The sequence below is a fragment of the Rhinopithecus bieti genome, unplaced genomic scaffold, assembly GCF_001698545.2.
Source record: "Rhinopithecus bieti isolate Rb0 unplaced genomic scaffold, ASM169854v2 scaffold_15769, whole genome shotgun sequence".
NCBI classification, from domain to species: domain Eukaryota; kingdom Metazoa; phylum Chordata; class Mammalia; order Primates; family Cercopithecidae; genus Rhinopithecus; species Rhinopithecus bieti.
The window spans coordinates 425883-452415 of NW_016809129.1; the positions used below are offsets into that span (position 1 = coordinate 425883).

A 26533-nucleotide genomic window follows, 5' to 3' on the forward strand; every position below is an offset into this window, starting at 1 on the left:
AAAAAAAAAAAAAAAAAAGAAAGTCAATTTGTTCATTGACAAGTACTGACTGAAAATTGAAAATTTAATTAAATGTTAATTAAATGTTTAATTAAATGTTAATTTTAATTAAAATTTCTGAAAAAGTCTCAGGAAGGTGAATATAATTTGTCTGTGACTCATAATAACTATTCCTTTTATCTACTGGTATTTAAAACACTACTTTTCTATGTGTAAGTTCAATCTATCATACTTTTAAAAAATCTTTGATAGTTGACTCTATTGTGTTTACTAATTCCTCATCAGATGCATAAAAGTGACGTCACAGTGGTGGTGTTTTTCATCATGCCTGCCAAGACAAATAATTTCAACGTGGAAACCCTGAAAGGACAAGCAGTGCGAAAACAACTGTGGTAATCACGTCCTGTGAATGTTCTCAAGCAATAAATGTAAAAAGATTTCTTTTAAGTGAATGATATCTCATGTATCGCCTTGAACTTTGTTTTTTCCTTAAGATTATTACAGACAAATAATACTTGACTCTCTTTTCATCGTGCTACTATTTTAGATTATTATAATGCTTATAACATTATAGGTGTTATACAAATTTTGGAATGAGCTACCAATGAAGGAACAAGGCCCTGTAGAAATCTTTAAAGATGAGTCAAACATTTTTTAACTTTTTTGTGTGTGAAATTCTAAAACATGTCAAGCAAAAGCTTAGTAATATGACCCCCTCTGTACTCATAGTTCAGATTCAACAATGATCAATGAATTCCCGTCTTGTTACATCTATACGTCTATCTACTCCCCCTCTCTGCTCTCTATGCTATTCCGATCATCATGAAGCAAAAAAAATTTTAAGCACTTTGTGCTGGCCATGGTGTTCTGTTGCCTCAGCTCTGGAGATGTCAACTTAAGCTGAATTGGCAAGTAACAAAATAACAGAAGAGACTATAAAAAAGATACCTGTAATTTCAAAGAATGTAATATCAAAGAATGTCAACAAAACAATAGCATTATCATAACAAATAAAGATTAAACATTGTCATACTGTTTAAATGATAAATCTGTTTCAAACAGGGACATTGCACATTCTGTGAAGGAAAAGTTTGGGAAAAAACTCTATGATGCATTATTAAGGTAGGTGCTTGAAATGCTTTGTACTTCAATCACTCAAGGCTTCATTATTCAAACTTAACAATTTAGATATCATAACTTGTTATTTTTCTTCCAAATATAAAGGAATTAATCTTTGAAAGTGTGTTATGTCACGTGAACAGTGTCTTATCCTTCATTTGACAAAACTTGTAAACAGCTGTACAAATAGGAACACAGTTATATGCAGGCAAGTTCTAATTCAATGATGAACTCATTAAGGGTTGATATGTCAGTCTGAAGCTGAGGGAGACTTCATGAGATTTTAATTCAAAATATATATTGACAATGTGTATTAAATATGTACTTAAATATTAAGTCTATATGAACACATTTACTTAATAGAATAATCAACATTATTTATTAAAATACATGAAATGTATAATATATAATCTGATGCTTAGGAATCACTGAATTAGTGCCAGCTGTTTTTATTTTTGTTATTAACATTTTTTCCCTGCAGAGGAGAAATTCCTGACATGAACAATATTTTAGATCGAGATGATCTAACAATTATGAAAAGAGCCATCTTTTCAACTCAGGTAATAAGGAAAAAAGCACCTACCATGTCCCATAGTTATAAAATTCTATCTAATCAGTATTTTAATTTATTGGAATGTGCTAATTTGGAACATTTTAGACCTGAGGCTAGAAAAGACATTCTTACATAGTCACTTAAATGATTACTTTGGACATTTTTTCANTTGTCTTTCCACTCACTTACAAAATTATTTTGAATCAATATATTCAATATAAAAATTGTGTATAGCTTAGTAACTACAAAAAAGTCCTAACTATTTCCAAAATATAGAATTTGAGTCACATTAGAGAAAAGAGTATTTCTTAGTCGAGTGGAATTATTACAAAAGAGATAAAACAAATGTGTTAGACTTGCATCAAAATGCTTGTTATAATAGGGAAGAATCAGGTACCGGAGGACAGTCTTGCTAAAAGAAATCAGTAAAGTTCATCTTAAGTCAAGACTTCAGGACACCTTTATATTCCAAATAAGTCCTGGAAGCAGTCAGGAAGTCCAGGTCTCTCATATAGTAGCTGCAGGGGGAAAACAAAAGCTTCATGTGTTCATAGTATGCAAAGGAGATTTTTCAACCCATATCTTCCTTTGCAACGCACACAAGACTTAGTCATCATCATTAGTGCCATCTCAAAAGACTGAAGGTGTGAAGGTTGGATGAAATGTCAATGACCTATTGTTGAAATTAGTCACCCTTATTAATTCTTTCTGCAATTGACATTTCCTTCCCTCTCATACTTCAGCGACAGTCATTGCCCCCAGTGACCACGCACAACATGATTGATGACTCCACCGACCCCATCCTCAGCACCATTAGACGGATTGGACTTTTCAACAACCGCACAGACAGAGTCAAGGTAGAACTAATTGTTTATGTGGGGAACTTGAAACTTACATAAAATATGTTTTCTGAGAATTTATTAGGAGCTTTCCTTAGTTGTTTTTACATCTACAAGAAATATTTTAAGTATTTTAAAGGAAAAGTGGCTCAGTTTCTTGTCTCGGATAACTAAAGTATAATGAATATTTTGGTATAATTCTTGAAAATTGAAGCATATTCATAGCTTTGAGCTATACTTCTAGCATTTATTTCCACTGTACATTACTGCCAATAAGCATAAGGAAATTACTTTTTAATGATACAAATTATTCTAAGAATTATTTGAATGAAGGAATTGTTGATATTAACATGAATTGTGTTTGTTTCTTTCTAATAAAGTTCAACTTAAGGGGATAATATGAGAAGCTTCCAGTTTCGGAGAATGTGGCTGATAATGTTTTTATATAATTTTCTATAGAGCAATTCATTCTTTTGGCTTGAGTTTCTACAATGACTAGGCACAATTTTACTTGCTGAGGACATTTATATGAATAAGACTTGGTTTCTGCCACTGTGGAGCTTAAACTATATGATATTTACTGAGGGCCTGCTGTATTCTAGGCATGGTTCTGGATATAGAACACAAATACGAACATGCAAACAGATAATTGCTTACCTCTACTAAGCTCCATCCACTAATGTTCAAGATCAAATGCCCACAACAAATATTTTCAAATGACCCCACTTTCACCTCTTTCTTTTGTTTTTAGCAGGTGACCTAATTGAGAATTAAATGAATTATGAACTCCTTCAGTGTCCTCCTATGCTGGCCTCAAATATAGATTTTGACCTATCCTTACATTTTTTCCTTCAGGTTCTTACAACTATTCTAAGATTTCAATATGCACATTCTTAGGAAACTTGTCTTATCTTTTTACCTTCTGTTCTGTTGTACATTTCATTCTTATCACTAGCTTCTTCTTTTGCTATCTATAAATATTTCTTATATTTCTCCATGTTAAAAAAGTCAAACAAATAAATTTGGCCTTCACCCTCTTTCCCTTTGATGTTTTTACAAAACCATGGGAGAGATGGTTGCTTGTAGAAAAGGTCATCCTTAGTGACTGTTGGATACTGGCAGTAAGAAAGAGGGAAAATGCAAGAATAATAGCCTCTTGGCTTCAGTATTTAACCACTGCTTCCTAAAAATCAAAACAAGTCTTTAGCAGAAAGTGGTTTGAGGGTCATGTCATGAACTGAGTTCGGCTTCTGATGAATTGAGTTTGAGTTATATGTCAGATACACAACTTGAGATGTTTAATGGGCACTGAGAAAACATAGGCCTGGAGCTTACGAGGGCAACCTTGAAGGAGAGATATTGGTGCATGGGCAGCAGTGGACATCAAGGAATGATGACCCTGACACACTGAAAACCAGGTTGAGGGCCAGGGTGGTGGTTCACACGTATAATCCCAGCACTTTGGGAGGCCGAGGTAGGTGAATTGCTTGAGCCCAGGAGTTCAAGACCAGCCTGGGCAACATGGTGAAACCCTGTCTCTACAAAAAATGCAAAGAAATTAGCCAGGTGTAGTGATACATGCCTGTAGTACCAGTTACTAGGAAGGCATAAGTGGGAGGATTCCTTGAGCCCGGGAGGTAGAGGCAGCAATTGTGCCACTGCCCTCCAGCATGGGTGACAGAGTGAGACTCTGTCTCAAAAAAACACAAAATAAAAATAAAAAGACTAGGTTGAATGAGTAGAGAAAAATGTCAGTCCAAGGAAACTTCAAGATTTAAGAGAAAATTATAGGAAGAAAAGTCAAGGAAAGAAAGAAAGAGCAGAGAACAGAAAGAAAAATATTTCAGAAACTGAGGTAGGAGAAATTTTCTTAATTGTAGGAAGACTTCATGATACAGCATTAAGTAACACAAGTAGTTTATAAAATGTTCCATGCTGTGGAACATTTATATCAAACATATCCATATGCACATAGATGGCCCTAGGCCATAGCATTGTTACTGAGATGCCAGGTTTTTTATCTGGGTCCCCTTGCTCATGAGGCAGAAAGCCAGTCACTGAGAAAATGAGTACTGCCAGGGAAGAAGCCCTGTACGGGTGCTGCAGCCTAGGAGAATGAGAGATCAGCCTCATACTCATCTCCCCATCTGACTAAAACTGGGGAGTTTACAAAAGCGGGGAAGGAACGTAAAACAGGAATTAGGAAAGGATAAAGAAGCAGTCAGGAGGAACGAGGGGTCTGGCATCTCATTGTCTGGATGTGGTGATCTGGTGAGCTTCTGTGCCTTACCTGAGGATCAGTTTCCTGAGGGAGGAACTCAGATGAGACAAATGTAAATTTCAAGTTTTAAGATCAGAAGTGTTGATTTCTATGTTTATTTAAAAACCCATAAGTATTATTTCTATAGGACAATGGGGCCACTTTCATTGTAAGTGGTTTTTATTTTCTTATTTGTGCTTCTGTATTTCTGAAATATCTGCACCTAGCACACCTCCTATAATCAGTGAGCTACATCCCTGGGAATGCAGGAATGTATCCATCAAGGTAAAAATAATACTAAGGGATAGAAATAACTTCTAAGAGATAGAAAAATCTATCCCTTAGACTTTTTAGTATTATATACACAATTTAGTATTATAATACCACTTTTTAGTATTATACTTCATTGCAGAGGATGTCAGTACTAACTAGGCCTCATTCTCATATAGTTTAACCTAGGCTGGTCTCTCTCTGTCTCTCTCTGTCTCTCTCTCTCTCTCTCTCTGTCTCCTGGAAAGGAAATAGTAGGGGCACGGAAAGCCTTTTATTTCCCTGTAGATTTCTATTTTTCTCAGAACCTTTTGTGTCACACTTTTATCTAAATCTATATATCTTTTTCTAAGGATCTGTCTGCTGCCTGGCACATGTTACATACAATACATGCAGATAGAAGGGAGGGATGAAGGAAAGTGGGAAAAGGAGGGATGGATCATGCAGCTGGCAGTAGTTTATGCTTCCCTTGCTCTTGGGAAGACTGAGACTGGAAGGTTCCTTGAAATTGGAAGCTCTAAATGAAGAATGCCTTGCTGATCTGTGTTTTAAAAGTGTTTTGCATCAGTGAAACAATTTTCCGGGAATAGAAAAATACCTTATTTCCTAAGCATACGTAACACTTTCATACCTCTGTGTCCTTCCTGATGCTATCATCTCTTTCTGAAATACTCTTATCTGTCATTCTAACAATTCTTCTGGGCTCCAACCTAAAAGTCATTATTTCCTTGCCCCTTTCCCTAACACACATTCCTCTACTCAAGACGGGAACAGTTGTTTCCTTATCTGCATTCTCGAGAAGCATTTTTTCTACTATAGTTATATGAGTTATTACAACAAATTGTATTTTTAAAAATGTTATGTGTTCATTTCTCTAGAAGAACTCAGTTATTTGAGGCAGCAATCGTATCTCATATGTATTGTCTCTGTTTAGGTTCTCTGAGAAGCAGTCGCCAAGGTGAGGTTAGATATGCAAAGGACTAATTAGAGGAAAGCCCTGTGAAGGACCAAGGGGTTGAAAGCAAGTGCAGGCAGGGAGATGCAGGTCTTGCAGACCAATATACCCACGAAGAGAGAGCAGGAAGGAAGGATGATGTAGGAAAAGCCACAGACTGCAGCCCAGATTTAAAAATGCCTCAGTCTGTCCTTCCTCCCTCCCTCCTTCTATCTCTCCCTTCCTTCTTCCTTTCCTTTTTTCCTTTCCCTCCCTCCCTCCCTCCCCTCCCTCCCTCCCTCCCTCCTCCCCTCCCTCCCTTCCTTCCTTCCCTTCCTTCCTTCCTTCCTTCCTTCCTTCCTTCCTTCCTTCCTTCCTTCCTTCCTTCTTTCCTTCCTAGAAAGGACAGTCAATGTATTCAATAAAAAACAAGAATTGATAAAAATTGGCTAATATACAAAAAATATACACACACAGCAGCACTTGTGCCTCACACGGGGGAAAAGCGGTGGTCCAAAACCACTCAACATGGCTTGTCAGTTAATGGAAGAAAGAAAGGAATACATACATACACATGTACACAGAAAAATAGGAAAAATAGTTTTCAATAGTGCAGTCTACAGCTAACACAAATTCAGAACTATTTTATGGTGCTTCATTTCTTAATACAAAAGAAGCCTATTTTATGTGTGTGTTTTGTGTGTGTATACATTGGTTTACTGTTAACTTATTTTAAATATATTAGTGTTAATGTTACTACATAAAACTTTTTCCTGTATTCAGCAACCTTTCCATTCTGTTTTACCTTTATATGTACCTCCCATTTACCAAAATAGTTTCAGATTGGCAGACAGATAGATGTCTGATTCTATGAGCAACTGAATACAGATTCCTATTAATAGGGATAGGGATTCCCCAAACAAAAATTGCCCATTAAAGGCACCTGTTGGGCAGAAACGACTTTACACTGGTACTCTTTCTGCCAGTCCTGTAAGTTAGGAGCAGCTGCTGCAATTGGTGCTGTCAGTCAAGATTCCTGGGGCGAAGATCTCCAGAAGGAAAGCTGAGCTGTATTTCCAGGGCTGGCAGATCTATAAAGAATGCAGCAGACTAAGTCCATGAAGACTATATTTAAATCCCTGACACTTATCAATGTTGTAAATTCACTGAATCTGTCTGTACCTCAGTCTTCTCATCTGTGAATGGTGATAAAATAACCCCGCACTCATAGAACTGTAAGGATTAAATTAGACATAGGCCAAGTGCAGTGGCTCCTGTCTATAATCCCAGTTACTCAGAAGGCTGAGGTGGGGGGGATCACTTGAGGCCAGGAGTTTGAGGGTGCAATGAACTGTGAATGTGCCACTGCACTCTAGCCTGAGCGATAGAGTGGGACCCCATCTCAAAAATAATTCATAAATAGGTACTTCATTTAACAGCTTGACACATAGTCAATACATAATAAGTATTCACTTCTTTTAGTTCTTAGCCCAGTATCTGACACATGATGGGAACTCATTATTTTTAGAAGAGAGATGTGAATAGAGTTTGGTGAGAGTTGAAGAAAGTGGATTTATCTTCTCCTGCAGGATTTGGTAAGACATTTTATAAAAGAGATGACATGTTAGCTAGATCTTGATTAATGATCAGGAATTCATCATGTAAATAACAGGAAAGAGGACTCACCAGACAGAGAAAAAAGGTAGAGGAGAAGGCACAGAGATATCAAAGCACGTGACTTTCATAGGATGAGTGGAGATGAAAGTTTGGCTCATAATTTATGTCTATACAGTTAAACTCATGAATATTTTGAGATGTTCATTTATTATTATCATAAGGCAGCCACAGACACACACAAAATAAATGTACAGCTCCTTCCTGACATTTACTATATACTCAAGGCACTGAGAAAAATTCCCATCAACTCAGAATTAGGCATTATATTTTATTAACAATTCTTTAAAACTTTGGCAATAACTTAGGCCTGAGCTGATTTAAGTAACTGTTTAATCACCTGCTTGCTTAAAGAACTCTATAGAGTGGCAAACTCTCTGAGTACATTGATAAGTTTTTGATACGAATGTCCTATTTGATTCAGCAAACATTGCAGGTGATTTTGAATTCGAATTTATTTATCATTTTGCCTTAGCTACGTGGTATGGTGAGGAAAGCCCAGGCTGAAGATTTCATGTCTCGACTGTGGGCTGCCACGGTGTAAAAATAAACTAACTTCCTGAGACCTTACTTCTGTCCTGGGATAAATAAAGAGTCAGACAAGTCTTTGTCTCTGTTTCTGTTTTGTTTTTCCTACTGATCTAAGTAGGGCCTTCTGTGAGCCAGGAGTTTTCCTAGGGGCTTTTGTATACAGGATCTCATTTAATCCTCTTTATAACCTTCAGCTGACCTCTAATATACCTTCCTCATCCCTGGGCTTCTGCAATTGGCCGGTTTAGGGCCAGAGCAGCTGTTTTCTTATTTTAGTTGTGCTGTCATTCTGTTTGGCTGGGAGCAAAACAAATGAACCATGGTGTTTTCATGTTCCAAAATGGACTTTGGAGAGTGCAACTTTTCCTAAGCTTGGAAACGCTAAAGTAGACACAATGCTTTTCAAATCCCCCTTTCTTGTTCTTTGCCAAGAGAGTACAATGGGTTGCCAATTTGATGATCGCCCAGATACAGTATCTGTAATTTTGTCTTTTTTTGTAGTGAGGTACTTTGCACATAATAGGAACTCAAATCATGTTCTATGAATGAAAATACTGTGTTCACTTTTACTTTGCCATTTTGTAATTTCTGTGATTGAATTCTTAAGTACTGCGGTTTGCATATCTTATTTTATTTCTTCTTAAGTTTAACTTCTCTCCTACTTATGGATCTGCTGAGATATAATTAATGTTTGTAATGTCCTTGAGGATCCAAGGGGTAAAAGTCTCCACTTTAATCCTTGGTATATAAGATTGTAAAGTGATAAAAATCAATTTAAAATTGATAATTCAATGGCCCTCTTTATGTCTTCTTTACCAATTGCACAATGTCACAAAGATTAAATGAGGTAATATGTATATTTATAATATATAAAATGTTCTACAAATATAATGATAATTGTTATATATCATATTAGCGTTTTTCTTCAAAGTAATCTCTTCTGAAGAATGTGTACTTATTATTTCATGAATAAACATGAAAAGTGTAGTGTGCTTGTGTAAAACTAGTTTGTCTTCTTTCTCTCTCCCTTTTTTTTTTTTTTTTTCTTTTTGAAATGGAGTCTTGCTCTGTCACCCAGGCTGGAGTACAGTGGAGCGATCTCCGCTCACTGCAACCTCTGCCTCCCAGGTTCTAGGCGATTCTCCTGCCCCAGCCTCCCGAGTAGCTGGGAATACAGGTGCCCGCCACCACGCCCAGCTGATTTTTGTACTTTTAGTAGAGACGGGGTTTCATCATGTTGGCCAGGCTGGTCTTGAACTCCTGACCTCAGGTGATCTACCTGCCTCGGCCTCCCAAAGTGCTGGGATTTCAGGAGTGAGCCACGGCACCTGGCCTGTTTTCTTTTTCTTTATCTTTCCTTTTCCTTGCAGAACAATTCAGTTCTAAAGCCATTTGGTGGGCAACACAATGTAGGTATCTGCACTAGAACAGGGAGAGTGCTGTGGAAGTCCAGAGAAAGGCATCAGAGTCCAAGCAGTTTGAGAAATGTCTACACAAAGAGGAGCAGCCTAAAGCAATGTCAGAGCCAGAGTGGAGAGAGGAGGGCATCCGTGCATGTGAGGGAGTGTGTGGAGAAAGATTAGTTACACAGAGGAAGATTGATCCAATACATAGCAAATTAAAGGTAGCAAAAACCGGGTGTGTGTGTGTGTGTGTGTGTGTGTGTGTGTGTGTGTGTGTTCTTTATCTCTGTCTACTCAGAGCACTTGGGGGAAGTAATAGGCCAATGACAATGAGCACACCTGGTAGCCAGGTCTTGATTGCTAAATACCATTTGCTATTAAAGGGAACCAGGGCTGCCTTTAGAATTGGCTGATTCTAGAACTGTGACAGGTAAAGTACAAGATGAGCCTGAAACTTCTTGTGTCAAAAATCAAAGAAATGCTCAAGGAACAATGAAGGCTTGTTTTGTTTTTTTTTTTTTTTTTTTTGAGGCGGAGACTGGCTCTGTCGCCCAGACTGGAGTACAGTGGCCGGATCTCAGCTCACTGCAAGCTCTGCCTCCTGGGTTTACGCCATTCTCCTGCCTCAGCCTCCCTAGTAGCTGGGACTACAGGCGCCCGCCACCTCGCCCGGCTAGTTTTTGTATTTTTAGTAGAGACAGGGTTTCACCGTGTTAGCCAGGACGGTCTCGATCTCCTGACCTCATGATCCGCCCGTCTCGGCCTCCAAAAGTGCTGGGATTACAGGCTTGAGCCACCGCGCCCGGCCAGGCTTGTTAAATATATACAGAAACAAACTTGAAGGAGCTCCCACTGGCCAAATCATGCACAATTTGAGTGTCAAAATAAATAAAGATAGTAAGGAATTAGGATGCATTGAATGACACAAGGAACCAGAAGTCCAATAAAATATTAATTAAAATTTAATTAGGAATGAGATATTTACACAACCTCAAAATAACTGTCCCAATACTTGTTAATAACAAAGAGAAAAAAGAATAACTTTACAGTGGAGAAGCCAAAAAGGCCTGGCCTTAGTCAAGAGATCAAAATAAACATCATCATTCATGAAAAAAATAGAAAACCTTTACCACCTGATTAAAATGCAATGAAAAGAACACAGCACCACTTCTGTGATATATCTGCCAAAGATGTGTAAACTAAATCTAATTATGAAGAAGCATAAGACAAACCCACACTAAGGGACATACATCAAAATAAATAGATTATAGTCTTCAAAAATATCAAAGTCAGGAAAGCCAAAAAAGCCCATGAACTCCTCCAGACTAAAGGACTCTAGAGGGATGTGACAACTAAATGCAATATGTAATTCTGAACTGGATGCTTTGGTTTAAAAATCACTATTTTAATCATCAGAAAACTTAAATGGGGTTTAAGGATTATACGGTAGTGATGTATCAACGTTAATTTCCTGACTTTTCTGTTTTTGTAAGATTATGTAAGAATGCTCTTGTTTGTGGGAAACACACATTAAGTACGTGGGAATGCTGGGCACCAAGTCAGCAGTTTATGAATGGTTCTGAAAATACATGAATTCTCTTCATATTGTACTTGGAACTTTCTGTAAACGTGGGATTCCCAATACTTTTATATCAGATGTCACTTATTTTCAATAACCCCTTAGGTATGGGTGAGGCTGAGAGATAATCTAATAATAGCTCAGTGATAACTGTAGTAAGTGGGAGAAATAGGACAATTCATTCACACGGTTAGCAAGTTAAATAGCTACTCTAGTCACAACTTTCCGATTATAGCCATGCTGTCATCATTAGTAATATTTTGTGTCACTCACAATGTAATGGTTACAGATACAACACATTTTAAGGCTAAACCTGAACTATTAATATTTTTCCATTACTTTCTTGAGTCTAGAGATCAATACACAGTAAATCAAGCCATGATTTGTAGTATTTGCCTATTTTCATTCTATAAAAACTCTCCCTGCCACCAAGGCCATTGTCAAGCTACCAATGTGACATCACTGAATTCAGAGATGGAGAGAATAGTAGGAACCAGAAGGATAAAATAGCATGTTGGGCAAAATACGTGCCAAAAAGAAAAACACACACACACAGACACACACGCACAAAAACTTGCTAGGCAAAATAGCACATTGTGCAAATTAATTGACTATATAGAATTCACAATAAGGAATGTGAATCTATTAAAAAATATACTTTTTTTTTTTTTTTTTTGAGACGGAGTCTCGCTCTGTCACCCAGGCTGGAGTGCAGTGGCGCGATCTCGGCTCACTGCAAGCTCCGCTTCCCGGGTTCACGCCATTCTCCTGCCTCAGCCTCCGAGTAGCTGGGACTATAGGCGGCCGCCACCTCGCCCGGCTAGTTTTTTGTATTTTTTAGTAGAGACAGGGTTTCACCGCGTTAGCCAGGATAGTCTCGATCTCCTGACCTTGTGATCCGCCCGCCTCGGCCTCCCAAAGTGCTGGGATTACAGGCTTGAGCCACCACGCCCGGCAAAAAATATACATTTTTAATAGACTTTATTTTTAGAGCAGTTTTAGGTTCATAACATAATTGAACAGAAAGCACAGAATGTTCATGCTCTTGTTTCTGCCTTTCCAGTGTGGGCCCAGAACTGGCTCATACAAGTGCACAAGAGCCAATAGTTAAATGTTCAGAAACTTTGTGAGCCAGTTTTAAATACAGCTATTGCTAAAATTAAATTATATAAATTTGAAAATAAGTCAACTATATTAAATGAAAGGTAATGCTCAAAATTCATCACATCCTAATTATTTACTTCATGTTACTATGACCTATGCACTTGAGGCTATGTCTGTCAGATCTTTGTGGTGCAATGCTTTATAATGATGTGCTACTGCTTTCCCTGTCTCTGAATTCAGCAACATCATATTGGTAGCTTAAAAATGGCCTTGGTGGTAGTGGGAATATTTTTAGAATGAAAATAGGCAAACACTACAAATCATGGCTTCATTTACTGCATATTGATTTCTGGATCTGTAGCCTGTACATTGTGAGTGGCAAAAAAAATATTTTGTCCATGTTCAAAAACTACTATCTGACCCAGCAAAGAAGTCACTTGCATTATTGATGAACTCGTGAAGTTCCAGCAAATGTCTCTGTTATTTCAGCTCCTTCTACTTATTAACAAAGGAAATTAATCAACATTTATGTCAGAGCTACAATCAGCCATCAATTGAAACTATAAATTCGTTATGAATACAAAATTTTGGAAACCTAAAAATAGTAAATTATGAGAATTAATTGACTACATAGAATTCACAATAAGGAGTTTTGTATATATCCACTTTTAATAGAGTTTGCTTTTTAGAACAGTTTTAGGTTCAGAGCAAAATTGAACAGAAAGTACAGTGTCTATTTGCTCTCTGCCCCTTCACATGCACAGACTCCCCACTTATCAGCATCCCCCAAAGTGGTATATTTGTTCCAACAGATGAACCTACATTGACACATAATTACCACCCAAGTTCCATAGATTACATTAGGGTTCACTCTTAATGTTATACATTCTATGGGTTTTGACAAATGTATTCATCATCATAGTATGATACAGAATAGTTTGCCCTAAAAATTGTCTATACTCTGCCTATTCATTCCTCCCTCACCCCTGACCCCTGGAAACCACTAATCTTTTCACTGGTTCCATAGTTTTAGTTTTTCCAGATTGTCACACAGTTGAAATCATACATCACGTAGCCTTTTCAGATGAACTTCTTTCACTTAGTAGTATGCATTTACGTTTCCTCTATTTATTTTCATGGCTTGATAGCTCATTTCTTTTTAGCACTAAATCATATTCCATTGTCTGGATGTACCACAATTTATGTATTCATTCACCTACTGAAGGACATTTGTGTTGCTTCCAAGTTTTGGCAATTATGAATAAAGTTGTTATAAACATCAATATGTTATAACATCTTTCATTGTTTGGTAACTGTATATACATTATTCATCTCATTAAAAATTACAACAAATTTATGTACTAATATATATTTATACTTCACTGTCTCAGTTCTTAAATATTTACCAGCACACTACTGCTTAGAAGCCATGGTAAACACTTTGGTTTTTACTCTGAGTAAAATGGGAAGCCACTGAAAAACTTTGAGCAAGGGAATGACTGACATTTTTAAAGGATCAATCTAGTTGTGTTGAATAGAGACCCCAGTGGAACAGAAAGAGGCAGGCAAGTATGTTAGGAGGTGATGGCCTCTTGGTGAGAGAGGATGGTGGTTTGCATGAAGTCCTGCAGCATGATTTAATCTAGATGGCATTCCTAGAACATCTTCCCTGTCCCTTAGTTCCATTTCACTTGAATAACTCATGCTTAAGGCATGTAAGAGTGGTCTGTTATGTAGCTCCCTCTTCCCTGCTTGAGTTGGGAACAAACTGATAAAAAGACGAGAGCAATTAGAAAACCAAATATAATGTTTATTGCATGTCAAAGCTGGACTGGAGGATGTAGCTTAGTGTGAGAGCAAAAATGAGCATGCTAACTCCTTATCCTTCAATCTAAGCCTTGGAACCCGAGGGCAAGTTAAATAGGCAGCGTAGACACTTTTACAAAATGGAGAGAGAACAAACCACCAAGACTTTTTTCTTTTTCTTTTGTCTTATCTCTTTTTTCTTTCTGAATCTAGAACATAAGGATTCTATAGTACAGTACTGAAATAATCAAATTGTAGGAGATTTTTCACTTTTCTTGCTTCTTTTTCTTTTTTTTTATTAGAATTTTCCTTTTTTAGGTGATTTTGCACCCAGAGTTTCTATCCTCCACCAGTCCCCTACTACCCATGGACTATGAAGAGTTTGTCAGAGGTTGTCATCTTGGAGTATTTCCGTCATACTATGAACCCTGGGGTTATACTCCAGGTACGTGTCATGCATAGAATGTGGAATGTTTTGAATTTTGTTAGTATATTATTTTATGTGCATATATATAATATTCAAAGTTGACATTAAATTTCTAATGAGATTTCAATTCTTCAGTTTTAAAAAAATTTTGATTGGATTCATCTCAGGGATCAAATTATGGTTTGTAGATGATTACTTAAGAATAAGGATGGGCCGGGCGCGGTGGCTCAAGCCTGTAATCCCAGCACTTTGGGAGGCCGAGGTGGGCGGATCATGAGGTCAGGAGATAGAGACCATCCTGGCTAACACGGTGAAACCCCATCTCTACCAAGAAATACAAAGAAACTAGCCGGGCGAGGTGGCGGGCGCCTGTAGTCCCAGCTACTCGGGAGGCTGAGGCGGGAGAATGGCGTAAACCCGGGAGGCGGAGCTTGCAGTGAGCCGAGATCCGGCCACCGCACTCCAGCCTGGGCGACAGAGCTAGACTCCGTCTCAAAAAAAAAAAAAAAGAATAAGGATGAAGATTATGTAAGTACACCACGGTTTGGGCGTATTTTAGAAGGTATGTGAGATATTGCCTCATTGAATTCCAAAGAAAAAGGAATGTGTTATAAAGGTTGTATGTTATCTAGCCATCTCTATCTGCCCCATTTATTAGTGTGAAGGAGAAATTGACTGTAAGTAGGATTAATATAATAAATAATAGTCTAGCAATGTTGTCCTTTAAAAATTATTTTAGAATAATTCTTTTTAAAATTTAATGAATGTATTTAATATATAATAGGTAACACAGTCACATGGTTAGGGAAACAAATATAAAAAGTTGTACAGTGAAAAGTCTTTTTCACATTCGTGTGCCTCAAAATAAAAGGTACTAAGAGAGGCTAGCAATTCAGTAAGTATTGTCAACAATGACATCATTCCATTCAGAAACTCCTCCTTCTTCACCCTCCTTCATTATTTTATTTTATTTTTTAACAGATGGTAGATTCTCAGATTTACTATGTATTTTTCTTTTCTGGACCCAACTGGCGTGGTTGCCATTAGCATCCAAAGTGATCAATTTGTATTTGTACTGAAATGTCTAATTAAAAGGGAAACAAATACTTTAAATACATGCCAATGCAAAGAATACAATAATAACTTTTCCATCTCTTATTAATAATCAGAAATTTTTCTGCCCAATGTAAATAAAATTTCACTTGCGATTTTATTATTATTTCTTTGAGACAGAGTCTCACTCTGTTGCCCAGGCTGGAGTGCAGTGGCATGATCTTGCCTCACTGCAACCTCTGCCTCCTGGGTTCAAGAGATTCTTGTGTCTCAGCCTCCTGAGTAGCTGGGATTACAGACACATGCCACCACGCCTGGCTAATTTTTGTGTTTTTGATAGAGACAGTTTTCATCATGTTGGCCAGGCTAGTCTCAAATTGCTGGCCTCAACTGATCCACCTGCCTCGGCTTCCCAAAATGCTGGGATTATAGGCATGAGCCATCACTCCCGGCCTCTTCACTTGTGATTTTAAAAGTTCAGAAAACATTTTATTTATAATTGAGATAATAAATGTTGCCTTTTGTATCTCAATGTTATGATTGATATAAAGCTCAAGTAAGGAGCAGCAGAGGCCAAGGTGAGGGGGAATAATAGGCTGAATTATGAAGAGGAAGAATTTTTTCTATTATTTGCATCTTTATCCTAGAATTAAAATACAGAATTTAAAATTCTACAAAAATAGGATCCAGTATTATTTACAGCAGGAACAACATGAGGGCTGTGCGTGTTTGGTCATCAGGTCCTATTCTATTGTTCTAGCTTTCACCAAGCATAATTTGCCAGCAGCCATGAAAACTTTAAAATTTCTTGGGGAAAATAGACAAAGGATTGTCTTGAAACATGACAGAAAATATTTGTATATAACTCCTCCAAGTGTCTCTCTTGCAGATCTAAAAATGGCCTACTTTTGTGAAGGTGTTGTCTTCTTACTTATGAAATGTCCACATAAATATCACAAATTGCTTGCAATACACCATCTTTTGAGACACATAAAGCACACGTTTCACTGATGAACTTAACATTTTGTTTTTGACCTTGTTCTTATTATTTCTGGTAGAACAATTTACTATTGGAAGTATCAGGAATAGAGAAGCATACAACCAAATGCATGAGTGACTGAGGCAATGTGGGAAGTCCTTTCTGTCGAGTCAAGAAAATGTAACAGAACTAACAGCTGACTGTCCACTGAAGTGTCATTTTATAAGACAAAGTTAAACTTAACAACCCAAAATGATAAAGGAGATATATCTAATGTTTTAAGATAAAGGCCAAAGAAGATGTTACAAAGGATATTATAAATAGACAAATAAGTGAGCTTGTGGAATAGTCCATAGTGAATGAGTCATGCTGTGATTTACATTAACCAAAAGGAGCTGGTCACTCTTCCCCAACCTATAGTTACAGAAAGAATGCAACTTCTGGTGGTATACATTTAACATTAGCATATTAGATAACTCTCTATTATTTTTAGAATAATCTTTTTACATGTTACTAGATCTAACTCACTCTAGAAAGTATTCAACAAAATGTGTTTTCAGAGAGCCAAATAAATATAAGGACCTACTTCATTAAATTAATTCAATGAACATATACTAAGCTTCATGGGTGCCTGGAATTTTACTGCATAGTGATTTGATGGCCATTTAGTAAACACTAAGGATCTGTGAACTTTCATGGCATTGTAGACAAAATTTTGTATACATATGTGTATAAGAATATTTCTCTTCATCATCCTCAGCAAACTAACACAGGAACAGAAAACCAAACACCTCACTTTCTCACTCATAAGTAGGAGTTGAACAATGAGAACACACAGACACAGGGAGGGGAACGTCACACATCGGGGCCTGTTGGATTGGGGGGCAAGGAGAGGGAGAGCATTAGGACAAATACGTAATGCATGCGGGGCTTAAGACCTAGATGATGGGTTGAGAGGTGCAGCAAACCACCATGGCACATGTATACCTATGTAACAAACCTGCACGTTCAGCACATGTATCCCAGAACTTAAAGTAAAATTTTTTTAAAAAGAAAGTAAGAGATAGTCTCCAACTCCCAACTCCCAAAGAAGGGGGAGCTGAATCCAGGAGGAAGTCTGAGGAAATAAAATTATGTAAAAAGAAAAAAAAAAAGAGAATATTTCTGGAAAGGAGTTCCAAAATGTTCATCAGACTCTCAAAAGGGCTGATGGTCCCCATCCCACTTTCCTCCTCTGCACCACCCGCCACTAAAATTAGAGAACCACAACTCCATGGCTATATAGCTAAACCAAGAGGAAACATTTGCAGAGCAAGAGATAAGGTTGCTGTCTAAATTGTATTACTGCATGGGTAATGGGAAGATCTTTTTTCCTCCATCACCACTCACCAACCAAGGGTAATTCCATTATCAAATATAAATTCCTAAAAATGCAGATATCCTTGAGACTAGAAAAATTTTTAAGACATATCAGTTATTTCCTGGAAAACAGATTTTGATTAAAAGGTGAGGGAGCAGCGAAAGAGATCATCCATTTATGGAGCTCCTAAGACGGTGGAAAGAATATGTGCCAAGGGAGATTTAAATGGGGGAAGAAGCTGGTCACATCCTAAACATATTTAATCTACCCTATAAACTTGCCAAGTTCTTAGAAACACAGGCTAGAAAGAAGCAAAAAACAAAACCAGCTGGGATTGAAGGTGCAGTGGAGCCTGGCAGTTCTGCACAAGGGTTCTGCAGCCAGATACCTGACTTCAAATCCCAGCTATACCATGAACCCTGGCCTTGTGAAGGTGGGTGAGTTATTTCTCTGTGCCTCAATTTCTTCAGCTGTAAGATGGGGATAATGATGGCCCCACTTCACAGGGTTGCTGAGAGATTAAATAAGTTAATGAGACATGTAAAGAGTTTAGTGTTGTGCCTGACACAAAGTGAACATTGCTATTACTAGGAGGAGGGCCTTTTCCTCCTCTGAGTGCATACAAGGATTTAGGCGCTGGTCTGAAGCCGAGCTTTGGTCTATTTCCCCTGGCAGCTGAATGCACTGTGATGGGTATCCCCAGTGTGACCACGAACCTCTCCGGGTTTGGCTGTTTCATGCAGGGGCATGTGGCTGATCCTACTGCTTACGGTGAGCTTCTTCATCATTAACCCATCCTGGGGATTCGTGACCTCTAACCAAACAAAGCACAGGTTCTTTACAGAGCCTAACTCTAAAGTTATCCTGATAATTAAACTAATGTTTTTATATTTCTTGTTTAATTAAAAGTCAATTTAGGCTGGGCACGGTGGTTCATGTCTATAATCCCAGCACTTTGGGAGACCGAGGTGGGTGGATCACTTGAGGTCAGGGGTTTGAGACCAGCATGGCCAACATTGCAAAACCCCATCTCTACTAAAAACACACAAAAAATTAGCCAAGTATGGTGGCTCACACTTGTAATTCCAGCTACTCCGGAGGCTGAGGCATGAGAATCACTTGAACCTGATAGGTGGAGGAGGCAGCGAGCTGAGATCGTGCCACTGCACTCCTGCCTTGGTGACAGAGCCTCAGGCTGTCTCAAAAAAAAAAAAAAAAAAAAAAAAGTAGATTTATAAATAGATTTATGTCCTTTGCAGCAACATGGATGCAGCTGGAGGTCATTATCTTAAGTGAATTAATGCGGGAACAGATAACCAAATGCTGCATGTTCCCACTTATAAGTGGGAACTAAACATTGAATACACATAGACACAAAGATGGAAACAATAGACACCTGGGGACTGCTTGAGTGTGGAGTGGGGGAAGGGGGCATGGGTTGAAAGACATACCAGGCACTATGTTAATCACCTGGGCGATGGGATCATTTGTACACCAAGACTCAGCAATACGAAATGTACCCATCTAACAAATATGCATGTGTTTTCCCTGAACCTAAACTAAAAGTGGAGAAAAAAAAGTAGCTTTAAATGCGTGGTCCACAAATAACATAAGAATGTTATTAATATTAATATATTGCCCATAAGGCAAACTGCAAAAAGAATGCAAACCTTGGACAAACTTTGTTCTTTACCTTTTTTCCCCCTGAATTTTGATCCCTTCTACTGCCTAGAAGTGGTATTACAATAACTATGGTCTTAGAGTACATATATTGGTCATTAGATAGAGAGTACATATATTAGTATTATTATTATTGTTACTGTTATGATTTTAAAGGCCCATGCCAAGTTAGCAAAATTCACCTAAATTGTTTAAGTTAAGATGGTAAAATAATCTGCGTACCATTATCTGTCTGTTCATATTGATTAGAAGCAAGAAAAATTAGAATGGGATACATTCTCTGCCTATACATTGCCAATTCCCTGGATCTTTTTTTTTTTTTTGAAACATGGTCTCGCTCTGTTGCCCAGGCTGGAGAGCAGTGGCCTGATCCTGGCTCACTGTAGCATCCACATTTCTGGCTCAGGTAATCCTCCTGCCTTAGCCTCCCGAGTAGCTGGGGCTACAGGTGCACACCACCACACCTGGCTAAATTTTGTATGTAGGGATGGGATTTCCCCAGGTTGCCCAGGTTGGTCTCGAACTCCTGGGCTCAACGAATTCACCCACCTCCACCTTCCAAAGTGCTGGGATTACAGGTGTGAGCTACCAAGCCCCAGCCTTTTTTGAGGCGTACTGTTGCTCTTTCCTCAGGCTAGAGCTGGAGTTTTCAGCCACGGCTGCACAGTGGGAACACTGGGGAACCTAAAAGGCACAGATATCCAGGCCCTGCCCTGGAAATTCTGGTTAGTGAGCAACCACATGGAGGATCACTGATCCAGTGTATCCCTAGACTGCCAGAGTGTTTTTCAGCAAGATCCACTTTGTTGGCTGTATCTCAGTGATGGTTGTAAACCATTAGAAGGGAATTAGGGCCTTAGAAAAGAATAAAGTGGGGGTAATTCCTGAGTCAGGGGGAAGATAATGCATAGGTTTTTGATGGAACCAAAGAGTTAGTAAATCATAGGAGAACAAATGTTTAAGGTGAGTCCTGCTTTTACTTGTGCTTTGGCTTTTGTGTTCTTCAGGTATTTACATCGTTGACAGGCGGTTCCGTTCTCCAGATGATTCTTGCAATCAGCTGACTCAGTTTCTTTATGGATTTTGCAAACAGTCACGCCGCCAAAGGATTATCCAGAGGAACAGAACTGAGAGGCTCTCAGATCTTCTGGATTGGAGATACTTAGGCAGAGTGAGCAAGTTTTGATAAACACAGCAGACCACTTAAAAAATTCCACTGGACTATAAACATGTTGATTCTAGTCATAATCTCTAAAGTTAATCCAGTATTATAACTGTTAAAACCTCAGTGTCTCCATGTACTTTTAAAAATTTAATGAGTTTACAAAGTCCTAAATCTATTTCTTCATGTTTAGTTTGAATCTATCCATAATAGCAAGTCCATCAGGATCTAGCACTAATCTTACTAGCTATTCCATTGTCAGTGCCTCACTTGATATGTTACTGGTATAAGGAAACATTTTATGAAGTTGAAGAAAACACCAAGAGAAAAGTCCCTACTTTGTTTCTCTCTAGAGAAATATTGTGGTCATATTTCTCAACTGTAGTGAGTAATGGGAATAATATGGTTTTTCAAAATGATGAGTACAGGAAATACCTCCTCTCAATCATGCAATAGGTTTATAAACACCTGGATGCTCACATAGCTTAGCAGTGGTGATTTAATAATTAATTAATTGACTTTGCCTTCACATAATGTGTTTGTTTGCACAGTGCTGAACACTCTTGGCTGAATGATAGATGCTGCCATTTGCTGAGTATCTGCACACACAAATGCCAGTGCTCATTACCACCTGGATGATTAATTTTACTATCTCCATCTTGCAATGAAAATAGATACACTAGACTTTTAGAAGTGATGTTTCTTGCCTGAGGTCTGAAGCCAGATTTACACCCAATTTATCTGAATATTCAGGCCCTATCTTTTTTTCCATGCCACACTGCTTCTCTGTGGAATGAAACCAGTATTTTCAGTCACCTTAATGCTCAATTCAGAGCTCAGTATGACCAGTACGGGCGTTCTTCTTCGGCATTTTATAGTATTTCTTTGCCTATGGGTTGAAAAATAATAAAACTATAAACCATAATTTCTTTCCTGAGTCTCAAACTTAGAGTGCATAGATTCTGTCACTTTAAAAAATACATAGGTTTCAGAACTGGAGAATAAGGCCTTATTTAATAACTTGGTTATTGATATATCTAAGGGTTTTTATTAATCTGTGATTTGGTTTTCTATCAATAGTATTACCAGCATGCCAGACACCTGACATTAAGCAGAGCTTTTCCAGATAAATTCCATGTGGAACTAACATCACCACCAACGGTAAATATTCAATGTATTGTTTGTTTTGAAAGCTATATTTCTTTTTGTAAGTTTAAATAATACATTTAAATTTGGAAGTAGCTATGCACACAAGCTATGATACTTTTTCATAATGTTGAATCAAACCAAAGAAGAGAGAGAGGAACTCACAAATCAGATTGTCTTAAAGCTCTCAAGACAGTTGATTCGTGTCATTGGAGAAGCATCTCTGAGTTAAAACTTTCTCTGCCTTAATGCTCGAAATGGTTCTGATGGACATTCATTCTTTGGGGAGTTGTTCAAAAACAAACTGGACTGCTTTAATCGAAAGTGAATTTGCTCTCCAAGAAAGTGTTTATATGGGTGACCACTTGGCAAGAGTGAAATAGAGTAAGTTCAGCACCCCCGCAGGAATTGAACTAGATGAGCATTTATGTTCCATTCAGCAATGCCCACCAGGGTGTCTTCTTCTAAAATCCAACTAGACATTTATGTTCATAAGACTGCTATAGGCCACATTTGTCATCAGATTCACTTAGCAGGGTAGAAGACAGGAGGTGCTGCTTGAAGCAGGGTAGCATCAGGCATTTCTCTTTAGTGGAATTAGTCCTTGCAGTAGTCTACACAGAGTGATTCAAGAGCTAAACATCTTTGGCCCTCTACACACTAGGTGACGGCTTAGGTGCAAGAAGATAAGACCCATACCATTGCAAATGAGATCACCTTAGCTAGTAGCTCCATGTCCCACAGGAGCCTCTATCTCATGTAAATCCCTGCAAACCAGCTTTCATGATCCCTGCAAGGAATATGCCCAATTACAAGTCATCATTCAGAGATTCCCAAAAACTCTGGCTCCTCATCAGGTATTTATAGGTTTTTTCAGTTCAGATATAGTTTCTCAATCAGGGGTCACTGTTACTATAAACAACTATCCCTAATAACATGACTTATATCTCACCTGTATCAGGTTTCCAGTGGAACAGATCTAGAAAGTTAACCTGAAGTAAAATTTGCCCATGAAAAAGGTGACAAGGTTTTCTTAAACGCTCAAGTTTCAAATTCTGACTTTCATGTTTATGATTCTAGCATTCAGAGTTGATTGCTTAGCTTATTCAGAGGTGGTCATTCTACTTAATGATAATTCAGCAATATTCATCCATTTATCTGTTTATCTACTTATTTATCCAGTTATTATATCTAATAAGCATTGAGCACCTACTTCAAGCTAGGTCTCAAGTGCAGAACTCAGTTCTTTTGTTGTATTGCTAACAGGTAAAGTATCTGAACCTTAAAATGACTGTACATGTATGACATGATAATAATGTATAAAATAATTGAAATACAGAGTGACGAGCACTGTAACACTTTTATACATCTGTCTCCCCATTCAATCATATGCACTCCAATCATGTTTTTTCATCTGGTTTCTTTAGTGGCACTGTTGTGCCAGAAACATAATTGGTGCTCAGCATGTGTTTATCAAATAAGTTATTTCAGTATCTCAAGGAGAAGGGCAAATTAATGAAAGTCTAGTGGTATTTTCTCATTAACTGAAATAACAGCAACTGGTGGAATTGTAGGGTCAGTGAAGTGGCCTGACTTCCAGGATGCCTTCAAGTGGTGGCTGTCCATGGCATTTCCAGGGTACCCTCATTCCAAAGCTCTGTTGAGCAAAGTTGAGACTTAGAGACTAACAGTATCAGCAGTGTAAGATGGCAGTTGACATTAAAGTTTCTAGAGTCATCACAGACCTGGTACAAATCTTTGCTCTACCGTTTATGTGCTGTGTGATGTTGGGCAAGTTAGTTGACCCCTCTAACCCTCCATTTTCTTCTGTACTGAAAAAAACATATGTATCAGAGTGCTGTTAAAAGATGAGCTGATAATAATATGTATATAACACCTGGCACATTTCAGTACTTAATAAAGAATAGCTATATATTTAATGACTCCCTCTTGAGGTTGGTGGTATCAAAATCAAAATGAATCAAAGTTTAACAGCACCCAGACTACAATAGATAGATAACTACTTACAAAATTGATGGTTGATGCATAGTATTTACATCATTGAAAGCCAATACATTGTTATGATGTTTATGTCTTATTTTTGTCTTTGGCAGACAGAAGGATTCAAATATCCCAGGCCTTCCTCAGTACCACCTTCTCCTTCAGGGTCTCAGGCCTCCAGTCCTCAGAGCAGTGATGTGGAAGACGAAGTGGAGGATGAGAGATACGATGAGGAAAAGGAGGCTGAAAGGGATCGGTTAAATATCAAGTCACCATTTGCACTGAGCCACGTTCCTCATGGGAAGAAAAAGCTGCATGGTGAATATAAGAACTGAATTCTACATGTGCTAAGAAGAGCTAATTTTAAAAGCAAAGTAAGACTAATTATTTAAAATAAAATGCCACACATTTCATTTTCTCCTTCTAAGTCTTACAATGGAATTTATTATCTGCCTAAAAAGTGGAAGAAATTGAGTGAATGACAATTTCATAATTTAGAATAAGATCCAAGTTATTTTCCCCAACTCTTGTTTCCCCCATAAAAGTTAGGCATGAGGAGGAGCACTCATTAAAGGCAGAAGATAGAAAAGTGTTTTAAAATGGTGAATTTAAGTGGTAAGGATTTTTCTCTTTTTTAGATTTTTTTATTTTTAAATTATCACCATAATCCTTTGCTTACTATTTATGCAGCTTCTCTACCCCACCACACAAATTTCCCATTTCCCCCCTGAAAACCTTGATCTTACCCATGAATGTGCACTACCTACATATTTTAAATAGCTAGATTTTTACTGATTATTTTCATTTTTCACATGCATCAGAACCATGATTTATATGTAGTTTTAAAGAGACAAAATCCATGTGTGAACAGCTATCCTAAGTTCATATTTTGATGCATATTAATGCACATTTATGTCACTTTTGAACTCTAGAATTTATGTTGTAATTAGTGGAAGATATTACCATGTGAATGGAAGATATTGCCACGTGCATGGTACCAACATCTTACTGTAACGTTTTTCTGTTGTTTAAATAGACAGACTTTTTAAAAATTTGGTCAATCTTCATAGATGATAAGTTGTTAAATCCAAGTAAATAAATGCATTAATATTTAATAACTTAACTTTCACTGATAATGCCTTGTTTAAAAATTGTTTAGACATTCAAATAACATGTGGGGAGCAGCTATTATGAATAATTCCTACAGAAGCTATCTTTCTAAAACTAGTTAGAATAGAACATCTATTCAGTTGTAATAACAACAATGTCTCTTAACATATTCTGTGATGTGCACAGAGTCATAGTTGAACGATTATTAATTCAGCAGATTTATGTTTTAAGTATAATTAAGTCTAAATTGGCAACAAAACAAAAACAAAAATCACACTCTTGGACTGCTTTTTTTCAAAACTAAGTAGTTATTCACTGTGAGTTCCATTTAACTCACAGTGACTTCCTTTATTGACATATCAATTTGTCTTCTGAAGAGGCTCTAAAAAAGTTTTGGTCTTCTCAGAGATGGATTATTGATGACAAAAATGGAAGAGAAGCAATGACAAGGTGTCAGATGGTTCAAGACCATTGGAAAACTGTAATTCCGCCCTCCTATTGCTCCATTAGCTAGAAAAAAGTAGAAGACTGTTGGATACAAGCAGCAAATCAGACCAAAATGGAAGATGGCTGGAAATTTACTTTACTTAGATGTCCAGAAAGAAGAGAAGTAATTGACCTAAAATCTAACCTTTGACACATGATCTGTGGATGCCAATTAACCCAGCATCTGCAGAGAAGTTTGCTCTGTACTGGAGAGTAGAAAAAATATGAGATGGACTTATATTATAGGCTCATTCGCTGAAGTAGCAGAAAGATCTTGTGATAAACGAGGGTTCACTGTTACAATAACCATGAAAATGTATCCCTAGTAAAGTAGCGTACAGTGTCTATTCAAATGATATTCTTGATTGGTAACTGGTTGTTCAACTATTATTGAAAACATGCCTACACAGTAAAATACCTGAAGATGTAAGTGTTTTTTGGTCAATGAAATAATAATTTGATGATAATAAGTGTGTACAAATGATAAGGCACATGGAATTTAGCTGACTTGCAAACACCTGGCTTTGACAGCATGTGTAGGAATCACCTTCTATCCTGTACTTGGTCCCCTATTCAGACAGCTGCTGCCAGGTGACTCCATCCCTCCACTCTAGTCATTTCTTCATCCTTTTCCCCAAGACCGACAAAAGCTGGTGAGGAGAAGCAAATAAGATTGTTAGCAGATGGCTCTGTGTCTAGTACAGTGCCTTGTACATAATCGTTGCATAAATAAAAGGTCTTACTCGGAGACACAGAGGTTCAAAAAATTGTTGCTTTTAAAGAATGTATGTATTCATAAGTTGAAGGACAAGAACTATAGAAAAAATGTGTGGTATCTGATCAGCTGGGAGAAAGACTCTTTTTATGGATTGTACCACCTGCTACGGTTTGAATGTTTGTGTGCCCCCCAAATTCATATATAGGTGCTCCTCAACTTACAATGGGGTTATGTTTGGATAAACCCACTGATATTGTCTTTTCTTTCTTTCTTTCTTTCCCTTCCTTCCCCCCTTCCTTCCTTCCTTCCTTCCTTCCTTCCTTCCTCCCTCCTTCCCTC

The 26533-nt window shown here is 37.7% G+C and overlaps 1 protein-coding gene across 2 annotated transcripts in view; it reads left to right on the forward strand.

Moving 5' to 3' along the window:
- GYS2 (glycogen synthase 2) overlaps positions 1-25003 on the forward strand; it is a 78934-nt gene extending 53931 nt beyond the window's left edge. Inside the window, exons 8-16 of one of the 2 annotated variants that reach the window (XM_017888609.1) lie at positions 286-392; positions 1063-1122; positions 1601-1679; positions 2416-2529; positions 14391-14517; positions 18567-18662; positions 20579-20742; positions 21814-21894; positions 23994-25003. In XM_017888609.1, the coding sequence (XP_017744098.1) occupies positions 286-392; positions 1063-1122; positions 1601-1679; positions 2416-2529; positions 14391-14517; positions 18567-18662; positions 20579-20742; positions 21814-21894; positions 23994-24215 (1050 nt within the window). In that variant the 3' untranslated portion in view covers positions 24216-25003. The remainder of the gene's footprint in view (positions 1-285; positions 393-1062; positions 1123-1600; positions 1680-2415; positions 2530-14390; positions 14518-18566; positions 18663-20578; positions 20743-21813; positions 21895-23993) is intronic. The other variant, XM_017888611.1, reaches the window with a different exon arrangement.
- The last annotated feature ends 1530 nt before the right edge of the window (positions 25004-26533 follow it).